Below are 15,237 nucleotides of genomic sequence, written 5' to 3'. Positions count from 1 at the left end.
GACTTGTACATTTTCTAAATAGTGCACAGAATACGAGTGAATGCGTGTTCTGAGACCGGATCCATGTACTCTGACCCCTTTTCGTCACCAATAGCAACCCAATTTGCTCTGAGGAGATATTTGAGTCCAAGAGGGAGGAATGAAAAGAGAAAGACTAATTCATTCCGACTTGCACATTCTAAATTAGTTAGGCATAGTGAGAAACACTTTTTCAAGATTTTTGAGCCGGAAACATCTACATCAGATTTCATTTTTAATAAGAAGGAAGAGGAGGAATTGGAACAGAATTTGAGAAGTTTGGGGAATCTTCGGACATCCGGACATCCAAAAACAAGGGAAGAATGTTCAAAAAGGGAAACGGAACGGGAACTCATCGAGCATGAGCAACACAACAAAATAAGTCAGCTCTTCTGAAGACGAAAAAAAAAGAAAATGAGGGAAGAAATTGGAAACAGACGAGCGAATGAGGATGAGACCCCTGAAACGAAATTGATATATTGGATGGATACGGGTTGATTGTCTTTTTTGTTTTCTCGGAATGTTTGTGCTTATTTCTATTTCAGTGAATGATTTCGGGGGTCCAAATATAGTAAATTTCGAGGAAGAATCTCGAAAAATGAGTTTAAAAAAACTGTACCTGATAATGAAGATGCGACACAAAAGTTTGTGACTTTTCTTCTTTTTTTCTGAATAGTTCAAACAGAGTCAATGTATCTGTCAATATGATACATTCGTTCTGAACGTCGGAATGACGTTTTTCCCTCAAGTTTTGAGTAAATAAAACAGGAAACGTGGGCAGTGAAAAATCAACGGAACATTGGATTGAGCTAATTCAGACGTGAATGAGAATGGCATTTTTTCATCAAACATTCATCTGATTGAGGATTTGAGTTGTGTTCTACATGAACTCTATAAATTTTTAATAGGAATTTCTGGAGACTTTTTGTATCGAAGAAACCTTTTTTGATCTTAATGGATATCAACTAAGTTCCAAAGACTGAAGGTCTGGTGCTTGAATAAGAAGAAGAGTTCGAAACACTCCAATTACTGATAAAACATTCCAAAAGATATAATACATTAGACTACACTGAATTTTATTATCATTAGAGTTGGATGAATCGAGATTTCTCATCCGAGAAATTATAGCAGCGAAACTACAAAAACTACAAAAAGAGAGTCTGAACAACTACGAAAATCACTTTCAAATGGGGAAAAATACAATGGAATTATATCTTTTATTTTAATTTTAGGGAAGTTTGGAGAAGCATCAGAGATTACGAGTGTAGCAACCAGTAACTGATGACATGTTCTATTAAACACATCCAACAAAAAAATAAAAATTATGTTTTATATTTTAAAATCTGGCAATTCATATTCAATTCATGTTTATTTTATAAGAAAAATCCTTTTTTTTTCTTTTTTGGATTAAAAATTTATGAAAATCCCGGGTATTTTTAGTCTTTTTTTTTGTTTTTAAATAGAATTTTCTCACATTTTTTGGTTTTAAAGAAATCTTGAAGAGGCGGTAACTAAGAGTAATCATTGATGAGATCTTCAGGTTTTTTTTCGAGCAAAATAACATTTATTGGCTTTTATCAAGAAAGGGAATCTAAGTTATTGGCGAAGTGAATGTCTGTGTTGAGAATCGAGAAAATACGAAAAAAAAAACAAGTGAATCTTCGTTTAATAAAGTATATCCCAATTCTAAACATCTCATAGTCATCATCTATCTCATAATCAAATCTGAAATTTTATTGTTTCCAGAAAATTAAGAAAATTAAAAATTTTTTCTCAATTTCAAACGAAATTTAGAGCCGTTTCATTATGGAAATGAGTCTCCCGATCAACCAATGATCACAAATAACTAAGAAAAGAAAGCTCATTTTGCTGAATAAAAAAGAAAGGTCTAGAAGATGTGTGTTAAGGTGCAAATGAAGATAGATTAGAGATAGATAGACACAGAGAAGTTAGAGAATTCGAAAATGAGAAAAAAGAAAAAGAAGACGAAGGAACCACCTAATGAGATGAGTTTCTTCTTCCTTTTCTCCCATTTCCTCCACTTCTTCGGATTGCTTTCGTTTTCAGGAAATGGAAGTCTGTTGAAAAACGGAAGGACTAGAAATAACGAAAAGAAGTTCGACCGTTGTAGAATAGTAATGAACTCCACATTCAGAACATCTCCACTTACAGTTTCGGTTCACTGTTGAAGAATAAACCATCCTCGTTCTATTGCATTTCCCTCTGGGTGAGGCTTTGAAACCACAGAGATTTGTAGAAGATTCATCAACTGATGCACTGTTCTCTAAAATTTCAACAAAAACACAAATAACAACAGGAGCAATGTTCATCGAGTTGGAATATAAGATATTATGATTAACTGGGTGAGATAAAAAAAATGGGAGGCAAGTTTCAAAATGTTCAAATTTTTGAAAGGCGGGGAATCGGGTAAAAAATGATGACAAGATTTTCTGAGATTCTGTGGAAAATGGTGCCCGTACACTCGAAATATGGAAATAGTTTTTGGGGAGAGTTCACTTTCTCTAACTAAAAAAATAAAATAAAAATTGAATAACAGTTAGATATTAGAAACAAAATAAAGCAACTTAATGGAAACTAGATTTCAGCAACCGAAACGGACACTTTTCCGCCTTTTTGGTGACGTTGGCTGCATGTTTCCACTCTCGACTTCTTCGTTGCTGGATAGGTTTCGATTGCTGGCGAGGTCGACGCGCGACTTCCGTCTGAAATCGACTGGAAATTTTTAGTTGGGTACTTGGGAAAAATGAATTTGTTTTGAACCGTACGTCTGTGTGACCTAATTTTCAAACTTCAGATTAAACTCACTTGACTTTCCATTAGCAGTCTTTTTCTTTTCATCTGCCGATCGCTTTCTCGTCATTTCAGTTTTTTCTTCTTCTTCATCAATCTCCTCTTCTTTAATGAACTTTTCTTCCACACCTTCTCCATTCTCTTCGATTTCTTCCCCCATTCTAGCCACAATTCGTCGAAGGGAATGATCTGATTCATCAAAAACTATCTGTATTTGACTACGCGCAACACTTGGATTCATTGATGAGTACTTCGGCTCTTGGGATACAACACGGTAGAATTGTTCGAATTCACGAAGCTCTTCAGCACTATCTCTTTTCTGAAATAGGGAAATGTTGTTAGAATTCTACTTCTTTCTAGAATAGTTAGCACAGCCAAGAAAAATAGTATTATTTAGAGCAAAAATCACCTTTTGTTCAATCTTATTGTTGATTTGTGGGATAGTCTTCTTAGATTTCATAATCATCTGACCGATCCTTTCCTTCTGTTCTTCAGTTAACTCCGCATCATATTCTTCCAAAAAGCTCTCCAGTCCATCAACATATTTTGCTACGTGATCCCTCCATGAAATCAAATACTCCAGAATACGTGTCGTGTTTTTGGCTATCTGTTCGTATTCTGTTATTTTTTCTTCAGAACTCAGACTGTTGTCCGGGAAGATGTGATCGAGAAGTTTGGTAGCTGGAGGTTTTGGAAAATCGGGAAGAAATGGGAAAATCTGAATATTCGATACACTTTCACTGATGACTTGGAGTAGAGTTGCTGAAAATGGTCATCCTGTTCATTTCTTACTTCAATTTACTAGAATTTTCGCTAAAAGAAAAAACACAAAATTTTATAAACGGTTTTTAAATGCAGGCTTGAAAAGCATTCGGAGTTTTAGACGTTATTCTAAGAATATCTTATTTTCTTTCTCGGTTTTACGAGTTTTCTGAACTGTTTTCCTCATGGAATCAATTTTCAAAGCTTTCACTTACTGATTGGTATTTTTTTAATCATCGGCACAACGAGCAACACATTTTTCTCCAGCTCTTTAATCAATTCTTCGTGATTTTCTTCAAATTCCGGAGAAACTTCTTTCAACTTTTCAAGGGAACACTCCAAGTATTCCTCTGAAACGTTTGCTTCGTTCTAAAATCGTTTGAACATCAATTCACGAATGTTATTTCAAATGACTTACTGAAAAATATCGTTTGATTTCCCATGGCGAGAGTTTGATTGGGTTTTTCTGTAAATACTCTCGGATTGTCTGCTCAGGCGTCATTTCTGCTACTGAAAAAATATTTTAGGTTTCAAAAAAAGTTATTTTCGTGAAAACTAACCTGAAGTACTCGTTGTATCCATTTAAATCCACTTAATGAGAGAAAAACGCGGATATTAACTGAATGTGGCGAACTGCGCCCCTTGTTGCAAAAATCGCGTGCCCGCGTTGCAACTTGAAGACTCCACCCACTTTTAAGTAGCTCCTCCAACACTTTTGAGCTCTAAATTGCACTGCTAAGAGAGCTGAAAATTTGAGAAACACCACAAAGTGTTTCTGAGTATTCGATTGGAAGACGAATGTAGTAATCGTAAAAGCAATCGAATTAATTATTGCTATCCTTCAAATCAAATGAAAAGCAGAGGATTTGATAGCAACTCGTAAAATTGAACTCGAAGAAGAAGAGAAACAGAAAATTTAAAATTTCTTTAAGCTCTGGTTGTCGTGACAACGAATAAAGTACGAGATGAAATTGTACTCTCGAAAATAAAACCTTCGAATTACTGATGTATTAGGGGAACGGGATACATCGAATATCAGCAAAAGAGACAGAGAATTAATTTATTCGAGTTATTTGTTATGCCAAGTATTACAGAAGATTCATGAGTTCTCTCAATTATACAATCATCAGCTGCTGATTATCATTCTTCTCCTTTCTCTATGTATTCTCTCTAGATTTCCCTTCCCTAGATGCTCCTTCTTTTGATTTTCCTTCACGTGATTCCTTCTTATCAATTGATCGACGAAGCCTCTCTTGATACTTTTTACGGAATTTTTGAATCGAAAGGATCGGACGACGCCTCTTAAATGGAAAAAAATATATAAATGGGGAATCAACGGAAGAAAGCTGAAACTTACATCATAACTAATACTGAAAGTACTCTCCGTGTTGAATGAAATTGATGTTACCACACAAGTTTTCTCTTTTTCTTTTTCTTCTTCTTCTTCTTTCGACGGTTTTTGAAAATGACTATCTGCCTCTTTTCGACGGAGTTCTTCTATGGGGGTTTGATCGAGAGGGCCTAATAATCGTGAGGATCGCTCAATGGCTGCTGAAATTTATGAGGGGTGAGTAGTTGCAGAGAATTCAACAGATTACTGTACATTTACTCATAAATATAAGATTTTTCATTGTGTAGTATTTTATCGAAACCGGACGAGAAAATCGCTCAGATCGTTTCTCAAGTTCTTTGAAAGTTCCGAAAGGATTGAGTTCGTCAGGGCTGAAACATTTTTTCTATTGACAATACTAAATCCAACTCTACCTAAATTGAAATTTTCCATCATCAAAACGTCCATTCGAATATTCTTCAAACATTGGTACCCATTGTTTTCCATCATCCAGTTCCAAATCAGAGTCCTCCAATGCTTCTTGTAATTGTGGAGTTTTTGTCTTCACTCCGTTGGTCGAAAGAACCTCTTCTTGAAGTTCAAACTCCATCCATACTGGTTCTCCACTCGGTTTGAATATTGTCGTGTCAAGTGGGCGTGGTTTACGGGGTAGGCGGGGCCCTTTCCGAGCCACTTTGTTGGGTTTGGAAATCCAACCTCTATCAGGCATTACTTCCAGATTCTGGTATATTGCGATTGATAATGTCAAGTATTCTGAAATACCTTACCTGATCCCGTTTCTGATTTCCAGTTTTCCGTGTTCTCTGTGCGTCCATCATCCTCTTGAAAAACAATTGTGCCAGATGCATATTGAATTTTTTCTCTTCCTTTTCCGTAACCTCCTCTTTCTCTTTTTCTGTCTTTTCAGCGGCTGTTTGATCTATAGTTCTTTCCGTTCTTTTCTCCTTTTCTGTTTTTTCAGCTGCTGTTTGATCTACAGTTCTTTCCGTTCTTTTCTCTTTTTCTTTCTTTTCCTTCGCCTCATCTTCTTCTTCTATCGAAATCCTTCTTGATTTCGGTTTAGATTTCGGTTTCATTTCCTGGCAAGTTATCAGATTTGGACTGCGAGTATCTTCTTTTGACAAATCAGATGATTTTGCATTAGTCGACACATTCGATGTTTCATCGTTGTAATCTTTATCTGGACTTCCTTTACTGTGATTCTTGTCACTAGACTGAAAGATAATAGTTTCGTCTTCTTTATCTATACCTTTCTTATTATTATTACCTTATTAGTATCCGTCGAAATGGTAGTTGAAGAGGATTTGATCTTTTTTCCTTTCGGTTTCTCTTTCTCATTTTCAGCTGTCTTCTGTCCTTTCGGTCTTCGTTTCGTTTGTCTTTGTGTTCCTTTTCCCTTTTTTCTAGCTTGACCCGTCGATTTATTCCACTCACAGTTCGATCCTGATTCTTTGCTTCCCGAGTTTTTCATTTAGGAACGATAGGAACTGATCGCCGATAAATCGAAGGGTGGAATGAGAAGAGAATGGTTGGAGGTCGGAAGAAGTTGAAATGTTGAGGAAAGATTGAAGGGCTGGGTATGAGATTTTCAAGTTTTGGGGAAAGAAACTAAGATCACGTGGAAACGAAAACGTTGATAACAAAGATAATGATTTTCAGTTATTTTAAGTTTATCTCTGTTACTTTTCAGACTATTTCTGATGTATCCGGATCTTCAGTTCACATTTTTTGGTGTTTCTGCGTGGGCAGACATCTAGATTTTTTTCTATATCTATCTGTAATTCAAACTTCAACAATTAAAAACTCGATGTATTTTTTGAAAAAAAAAAGGAGCACCATCAGGAGAAAATAATACTGGAAAAGTCGGAAGAAAAGGGAGAAATGAAAGAACTGGAATGATTTTGTCTGGAAGTTTTTGAGAGTGAAAGATATGTGGTCTAAAGGGGGCGTGGCTTCTACAATAGAAAAAGATAGTGGAGACTATGTCATATTATATACTGTATCTATAGCAGGAGCTTTCGTGTCTTGAAACAGAGTTTTCAGTTGAGAAACACTCCAATTTATCTCCAAAGGATCCATTCCGACGCAGGCTTCAATGCCTCCATTTGCAAAACGACGAGCTGTTTTGACAGAAGATGGGCGGGAACTGAAATGGGATAACTGTATGTGTGAAATGTTATAGTACTGTACTCACGCAAGAATTTGTTTGTTATTGTTGTTGTTATTTGTCAGACCTCGTTGAGATGATGATCTTTGGAGCTCTGGTTTTTTGACAGGGGCTTTGTAGAAATCTGAAATATTAAGATATTCATCTGATGCGCATTCTCACACTCACCATCAGGCACAAAACAATGCTCTTCTCGATCCTTTTGCATAATTGATCCACCGTAACTTCTCGGCATTATCGGACTATTTGTCAAACTCTTTGTCACGTCACTTCTGAATCGAGATGACGTCGACATCGATGGCTCCGGAGGTACCGTCGTCTCGTTAGAAGATGCCAAAATAATTGAATTTTGACGGAGAGCATTCAAACGATCATTTATAGTTTTTAGACTGGGTTCCTGTGAAAATGGAGCCACTTGAACTGTCGGTTTGGAGGAAGGTTGATTGTATTCATCTTTTAGGAAATATGGCCGTGGGTGGGGATCCGATGGAATTGTTGAAGAAGATGACGTGGATGAAGAAGATGACGACGAAGATGATGATGATGGTGATTTATATGTCTGAAACTTATCAAAACGTTGGAAAATTATATCTGTGAGTATCACCTCCGTCAACATTGCTACACTACTACTCTTGAATGCTGGGAATCTGGAGTCCGACGCTGAAATGTTTGGCAGTCCACAATCCGCCGTCTGAGTGGCTTCTTCTCTTGATTCTTTCCTTATCGGTGTCCCTGCATTCATACTTTTTGGAGGAGTTGGGGTAACAGCATCACTCGGTTCTCGGCTGTGATGGTACGATAGGAATTCTGCGGAATTCTTTCGAGCGACTTCTTCCAGAGAACTCTTTCGAACACTTGGACGTTGGTGATGATGGAATTTCATAGCTTCGAAATCGAGTTTTACGGTTCCTTCTTTGTTTCTGAAGTATTAAAAGTAGAGAAAAAGAGGTTTATGAATTGCTCTCACCTATGTTGTGCCTCTGTTCTCTGGAAATGTATTCTTTTCAAACAGGGGGATCTTGGAGTTTCCTTATTCAATCCCTTATCCACGTCATCTGATGACGTCTTCAATGTTTCTGATACGAATGAAGTCCTCACAAAACAAGAAGACGTAGAGGTGGAAGACGTGGATCGTTGTGGTCGATAGCTCCTTAATTCGTCTTCATCATCTTCTTCATATTCAGATTCAGAAGACGAAAATAGAAGGCGTTCGTCGTGAATTGGAGGCTCGGAAATTTCTGAAATGGTCTCCAGATGAACAGAGTTTCCACGTGGCTCGTCAGGCAGGTCAGACTCGGCAAGAGAAGACTGAGAGGTAGCGTCGTCGGCCTCTGAATCTAATAAGTTAAAACTGCGTGAAACGTCATAAACAAACCATTCAACTCCTCGATTATCGGAGTTTTCTGAGAACTTCCGCCGTCATCTGAATGTGATGAACTGGGTGCAGGAGAGCAGATCATATTGGAATTATGATCAATCATTGGGGAACTCATTATAGCAAATACATTATCAGTAGAGAATCCAGGCATCACTTGAGCAGCATTCGAAATCAGAAACTCTACGAGCGGAGGGATCTTTTTTCCACCTTCCATCGGATCCGGACTTTCCAAAAAACTGGGTGCAAGGCAGACCGAAAGAGACGATGCATTCATTTTTGATGTGGGCGAATTTGAAATTTTGTTCAATAATTTCAGAACGTTGGCCAATAAAATACTGTGAGATGTTGGAAGATGAGAAAGAAGTGCTCGACAGGAAGTTATTTTTCTCTCAAACACGGATTCATCAGAAATTTCTCTCATCCATAGTTCGTAGTTTCCGGATAGAAGTATTTTTCCAGGAATACTTCTCAAATATTCTTTCAGGATTGATGCAAGAACATGTGTGTTGTATTTATGGAAATCCGGGACAACTCCTTTGTCCAATTCACTTTTTAATTCTTTGAAAGTGCTTTGTTTTGGAGATTTTCGGAAGATTCCTTCTGCATCAAAACCGTCCATTCTGAGATGATCCACTATTGTCATGATGGGTTGAGGAGGAGTTGGACCGTTCAGTTCCTTGCCAAAGATTGAACGGGAATCGGTTCGAGTCAACACTTTCTTTCTGAAACAAATTTAATTCGAAAGCCTTCTTTATAGTATCCACGTTTTCTATATTTGTCTGTCATCATGAACTCACTTAATACTATTAACAATTTGTTTTGCAGAAGGACCAGAAGCCGATTTGATAGTTGAGAGAATCAGTCGACAATTGGCAATTGGACACGTGTCAAGTGATTGTTTCTGACTCTCAGAAAGTCGTGTTCCTTGTCTTTCGATTTCACTCATTATGGCCACATACACGTTTTCAGGTCCTTGGAGTTGTCTATGCGAATTATCACCTGCAAATGGAAATACATAGATATATCTCTGATTAATTTTAGATATTCAAACTCACCAACAGACAACGTCAGCTGATAAGAAGTGTGAGGTAGACCAAGGTCTCCAGCAGTGTCAACCACGATTTCACCCGACTTTTTACCATTGTCAACTCGTCGACGAATCGTCTGAAACAACACAGAATAAATTTGAAACTCTTCTAAAAATCAAAGAAACCTGTTTTCTTCCTCGAACATTGATATCCATAGAAATGGTGGTGAAAAGTGGACGAAGACATTGTTGAACACAACATGAAAGCAGTTCAAACCACTCGTCTTTCTCTTCAGTATTTCTGAAAATAGATGGATTTATAGTAATTTTCAAGTATGATAATTTACCTGAAATGCACCAAATAATTAGTGAACGGCCAACCGATCAGAAATGAATCAGCGGTATTCGAAGATGCAACCCAAACTTTTTCCAGACGGAGTTTTTCTTTCAATTTGTAGGAACACGCTCCCCTGAAAGAAATGTCAATTATGGGAATTTGAAGTCATATTTTAATGTTGTGGCATTAATTCGCCGGTTTTTTGTCAACAAATCTGCAACAAAAAACTCACTTTTGCTTTGAAATTATCAATGTTTCATGATACAAGAAGAAATATCGATGATGGGAGAGAAGTGTTGACAAGGAAGTTAATTGGACAGATCCCTCTTTTAACGGCTTTTTTCCATTCGTGGGATAATCCTGGAAAAGAGGAAACTTCAATGGTTTCACCATGACAAACTAACCGTTTCCACGTTGAGACTTGTCGATGACGAATTACTACTTATCATGATGATTCACCGTTTACAGCAGCCATATGTATTCGTTAAACTTCAGAATTCAGGTGAGAAGAACTATAAAAAGTATTTGAAAGAATTCAAATTCAAATTCAGAAGACAATTAAGAAGACGTCGGCCACTACTATTCTGAAGAGGACAAAATGAGGCAAAAATACAGCTTAAGCGGTGGGAAGAGAGGCTTAGTGATGGTGATGCGAGAGGGGCAATTAGTCAGGTAGAGACGGTTTTGTGACTAATATGCAAATGTAAGAGGAGGAAAGAAAAAAGAGAAAAAGGAAGGAATAAGAAACCAAGGTCATTCTCTGGATTCGAATAAAAAGGGTTTTGTGGTTTTGCGCGAAAAAAGAAGAAGGGGAAATCGGGGGAATTTCGTTTCTAATATTCAGATTGAGTTTAGTTTTTCAAATGTTTTCAATTAAATGTTGACTTTTCTGATATAATCGGATCAATATCGAAATGGTTTGGGAGGATGGGAAACACCAAAATTTTAGCAATACATCTTTTCTGAACTACCTTTTTTTCAGAACTGTTTCCTATCAAAACTGACTCTTACAGAACTTTTTAAAATTAAAGAAGATGTAGAAAAATTGACAGGCTTTTGTTCTCACTCTTTGATTTCCTCACGTAAAAATAAGTTTTGTACATAAAATGTTGTAAAAAGGGACAAATTTAAAAAAGCAACGGGTCTGAAATGAAACAATTCTTGAGCGGGAAAAATCTGTAAAGACATACCACCAAACATTTGAAACAGAAAGTTTTTGATGGGTACAGAACAAAAAAACAATCTGAAAGCAGTAATTCGAGGAAACGGATTTTTTGTTTTTGGTGGAATTCAGCACTAGGTAGAACAATGGGTTGCTTGAAAAAAGTAAATAATGAAAAGTTCGAAAACAAAAAGTCTGCAGAGGAAAATAACAGACATCTGCAAATCTAGGGTGATTTTCGGACATCTAGACTAATAGACAGGCACACAGACAGACATATATAAAGGGGTTTCGATAATCAAACTTTGCTCAACAGACTGGTGATATTCAGAAACTAGGACCACACAGAAGGACAATGAGACTGGAAAAAAACGCTGTGAATAGATTGTAATCGAAATTGGAGGGAATGAATGTTCTTGAAACTTAGAAGTTTCTAGAAATGAGAGAGATGTATCAATGAACAAAGTACCCAGTTCAAGAATCCTTGAGACAAGAATAATAAGTAGCTTTGAGAAGAAGTAGAAGCTTCATCTCTTCTCCTTCTTCTAAATGTATAAACGTAAAACACATTCGAGATGGGACGATGGGGAGTGGCAATTCAAAGTTGCGCAAGAAGCGACGGGGGGAGAGAAAGTGAAACAATTCATATCGGGCCGAGACGTCGAACCCTCTCCGAATGATTTCAGGATCAGATATAGGTGATGAGAGAGCACACGGATTGAGGAGACGCAGAGACATCAACTGGGGTTGTTGTTGTTATTTGTGGGGACTTATGTACGGGAGGAACAGTTTGATAAGGGCAAATGAAACCTGATTTCGGATTTGAATTTAGGATTCTGAATTTCGATTTTGAACCCAAATTTCCGAATTTTCACGTCGTCTTCGAAGTGTTAACCACAACAACAACAAGATTCGCTTGCGGGAAAATAAGTGAATGAAATGAAACGATGTCAAAAGTCGGATGGTCGAATAGTTTTGAGGAGGGAGGCAAGGATCAAAAGCGAAAAGGACAAGATGAGGGAAATGAGGCGAAGAAGTGTGGTGTTTTTTGTGTTTTCCGAGAGAAATCGAGGAGAGAAGGTGATGACTAAACGGATGTGAATGACTAGACTCAAACCACAACACTCACTTCTCGATTCATTTCGCATAGTATCTTTTATTTTACAATTTGAGTGGACTCTTACTGGACGGATAGTACAAACCCCTCTCAGAAAGAGAGAACTGAAATACGGATCGGTTTTGAGATCTACAGTAGGAAAACTCAAGTTGGAAACTACCGAAAAAGGTAGTCTCAACCAGTTACTTACACTGTCATTTGAAAAAAAGATCATGCATAATAATATGATCTGAAACTTGTCTGTCTCTAGGTAAATAAGAATAAAGTGAGAAGCTCTCATCAAGAATCACGAATCTATATACCGATATTGAATTAGGAAACAATCAAGAAAACTATGAATCAGCTAATCAAAAACACGGAGAGCCACAAACTACTTTTCTAAGAGTCAGAAAACGATCGAATGTGCAAGATAAACTCGAACGAAAACGTCACTTTTCGCAACGTCTCAATTGTTTTGAAACTGAAAACAAAACAAAATTCCATCTTGTAGCTGCAATATCAATCAAAACTGATCACACGAAAACCTTTTTTACTAGAAAAGAAATACTATTTATACATATAAAAGTCGTTGAGAAGAGTGGGACGTGACTCAAGAGTTTATGGGTATCGTTTTGAGGGAAAGGGCTGCTGACTAGAGTTGACCTGTGTTTGGATAGAGAAGACGAGATGAAATAGTATTCGAATCAAGAGAGACTAAGAGAGAAACAGAATGGCTGAGATGGTGTCAAACACAAATATCATAAATGGTTATAAGCATTCGTAGAAAGTAGGAAAGAGGAGAAAGTTATTTGATTTGCGGAGTTTGAGGTGTTCTTGTTATGAGAGAAATTGGATTTGTGTTGGGAGAAAAAGTACGAACGAATTACTAGGAATCATCATTGAAATTTCAGACAGAACGAATTGTGACAGGTTTCAACGGTGAACACAGAATCGTCTGAAATATTTTTTATTCCTGCGATTGACCTACAGAAATAATTATTTTTCTGCGAATTTCAATTCACGAAAATAATTCAAAACAGCTTTATTCCTCACAAAGTTAGTGTAAAAATCCAAAAATTGAGGAAGACGAAATGACGAATCCAGAAAGAAAGCTTAATATGAGTCATGGACAATCGGCACTCCACAGAATCATTGAATTCTCCCCAATTCTCGATTGAATAGTCTCTATTGCTCATGCACACAAGCACAAGTGAAAAGAGGTTCAGGTTATACGGTTGTGTGTGTATCGCCCGGAATCGCCCGGAGAGCACAGAAAAAAGAGCTCTTTTCTCAATTGCTCTTTCTCTTTTACCCTGTTTTGGGAATAGAAAGGAGAACTGTTGGCTCTTCTCGGGAGCTCTCGATTTGATTGAGGTGTGAGTTGCAATATATTGAGGAGACAGACAGATAGACGGAGAAAGAATGGGAGTCATATGTTGGTCAGAGACTCTAGAGAAATAAGGTATTATACTTTACTTCCGATAGTTCAATTCGATCCGCCCTGATCGAACTTATCTGAATGAAACCTATCACGTGCATGGTCATCAGTCTTATTAACTCTAGTTTAGCAGATGTGGAATGGGAAAGTACACGCAATCGACAAATTGCAAACACCCATCTGATTAATATACAAAAATTTAAAAAAGAAAAAGCAGAAAGAAAAAGAAAAACACAATTGACAACAATTGAAATGCCGCCGAGAAAATGACCACTTGATCATTTTTCGGTTTTCGATGAGAGAAGTGGACGAGAGTGTTTTCGCATCAAGTGAGCACATAGGGTGGGATGGAAACAAAAATATTCACAAAAAGATAACTGACTGTTTGAAATTTAAAATCACGAAATCAAGGAGTTAACAGAAAATCACATCCAGCGTGCCAACCGTTTTTGGGAAAAATTGAATAATTGCCAATAATACTCAACATCTGGAAACTTTCAAACTCGATAAGAAGCTTTATGTATTCGCCTAACAGATTTCTGATCAATCTCTAAGAAACCTAGACACCTGTTCGTTTCTCGGACGAAAAAGGCAAAAAAAAACAAAAAATCACCAGTAGTGTAGGGGCGGCTGGCTGCCACAAGTAGGAAATGTTTGTTCAGTATATAACAGATCAAATTGAATAAGACTAGGGGGAGAAGAGGAGAAGGGGTCTATAGAAAATGGTATGACTGGGTTGGTTGGAATATAATGGAAGCAGAAGCTATCCTTCTCTCGTATACAGTTATGAAGCAGCAGCCACTGGAGACCAGTAGTTCCTTTTTTGGAAGACTATGGTCGTTTATGAAAAGGAACGGAGAGAAAAAACAGACTACTTGGAAAGTATTATAGTTCTTACTGAAAAAAAAGAAATGTTGGCTTGATTTCCCCTAATACTCCACCACTCGAGTCGTATAAACACGCCCACGTATTCTGAAGTATGTTCAAGATCTGAGGTACGAAATATGTGAAAATTTGAAATAAATAAACAAAGTTTCGTTGATGATGGAATTTATATTCAAACTGATGAAAGAGAAGGTTTGAAAACAAATGTTTATTTCAACATAAAAGTGTAGACGTCAGGAATCATGAGGATGAAATTGGAAACTCCGTTCACAAGTATACTGAAAGGCACACTACCTGGCTCAAAAAATACATTAGTACACTCAAACCCACATACAATCCGATTCTCTCTAGAGGGAGAGAGAGAGAGAAAAGAAAGAGAGAACGAATGATTTCATGCGTTTTTCTTTAAAGTGGAAGAAGAACGGATGCGGCGAGAAAGATTAAATCATCCATATAGATGTATATATTATCCATATATACAAATTCTCTCTCGGAAAACTATTTCTCTCCTCTAGTCTCATCTCATTCCGTCAAAAACTATTATAGAAAGAAGCTACTTCTCTTTTCATTTCAAATCCATCTCCAACTGTTTTGAAAGTATTTCTTCTGATTTGAATATGTTACAATTTAGGAGAAGAAGGAGTGATGGAATCTATTAGAAGATGGAATTGAAATTGAGTGAAGTGGTGTTATGTTAAATTGAAGATTATCTTACGGGGAAGCATTTTTTTAAATTTATAAAAGAAGGACTTTGATGTTCATTATGCCAATTAGATGAATAATATTCATTGAATATGTACAAAAA

General features: G+C 37.0%; 3 protein-coding genes across 3 annotated transcripts; all 3 read right to left on the bottom strand.

Annotated features, from left to right (window-relative positions):
- Nucleotides 1-2,613: 2,613 nt before the first annotated feature.
- GCK72_001601 (uncharacterized protein) lies at nucleotides 2,614-4,173 on the bottom strand (the record flags this gene model as incomplete). The annotated part of the gene is made up of 6 exons (XM_053723045.1): nucleotides 2,614-2,741; nucleotides 2,845-3,148; nucleotides 3,239-3,591; nucleotides 3,807-3,960; nucleotides 4,010-4,101; nucleotides 4,152-4,173. The coding sequence occupies 6 exons, from the start codon at nucleotides 4,171-4,173 to the stop codon at nucleotides 2,614-2,616; spliced, it is 1,053 nt and encodes a 350-aa protein (XP_053591690.1).
- A 575-nt stretch (nucleotides 4,174-4,748) lies between these two features.
- Nucleotides 4,749-6,413, bottom strand: GCK72_001600 (uncharacterized protein; the record flags this gene model as incomplete). The annotated part of the gene is made up of 6 exons (XM_003115136.2): nucleotides 4,749-4,892; nucleotides 4,949-5,142; nucleotides 5,195-5,313; nucleotides 5,356-5,663; nucleotides 5,710-6,156; nucleotides 6,210-6,413. 6 exons carry the CDS (start codon nucleotides 6,411-6,413, stop codon nucleotides 4,749-4,751), a joined length of 1,416 nt encoding a protein of 471 aa, XP_003115184.2.
- A 466-nt stretch (nucleotides 6,414-6,879) lies between these two features.
- GCK72_001599 (uncharacterized protein) lies at nucleotides 6,880-10,300 on the bottom strand (the record flags this gene model as incomplete). Its single annotated transcript, XM_003115036.2, has 13 exons — nucleotides 6,880-6,897; nucleotides 6,941-7,088; nucleotides 7,137-7,233; nucleotides 7,278-7,668; nucleotides 7,714-8,029; nucleotides 8,077-8,440; nucleotides 8,485-9,209; nucleotides 9,285-9,486; nucleotides 9,543-9,651; nucleotides 9,701-9,815; nucleotides 9,862-9,984; nucleotides 10,084-10,211; nucleotides 10,256-10,300. 13 exons carry the CDS (start codon nucleotides 10,298-10,300, stop codon nucleotides 6,880-6,882), a joined length of 2,781 nt encoding a protein of 926 aa, XP_003115084.2.
- Nucleotides 10,301-15,237: the final 4,937 nt, after the last annotated feature.

The sequence above is a fragment of the Caenorhabditis remanei genome, chromosome I (assembly GCF_010183535.1).
Source record: "Caenorhabditis remanei strain PX506 chromosome I, whole genome shotgun sequence".
Taxonomy (NCBI): Eukaryota; Metazoa; Nematoda; class Chromadorea; order Rhabditida; family Rhabditidae; genus Caenorhabditis; species Caenorhabditis remanei.
Note: the sequence above shows the minus strand (reverse complement) of the source record. Positions and strands in the feature narration are given on the sequence as shown.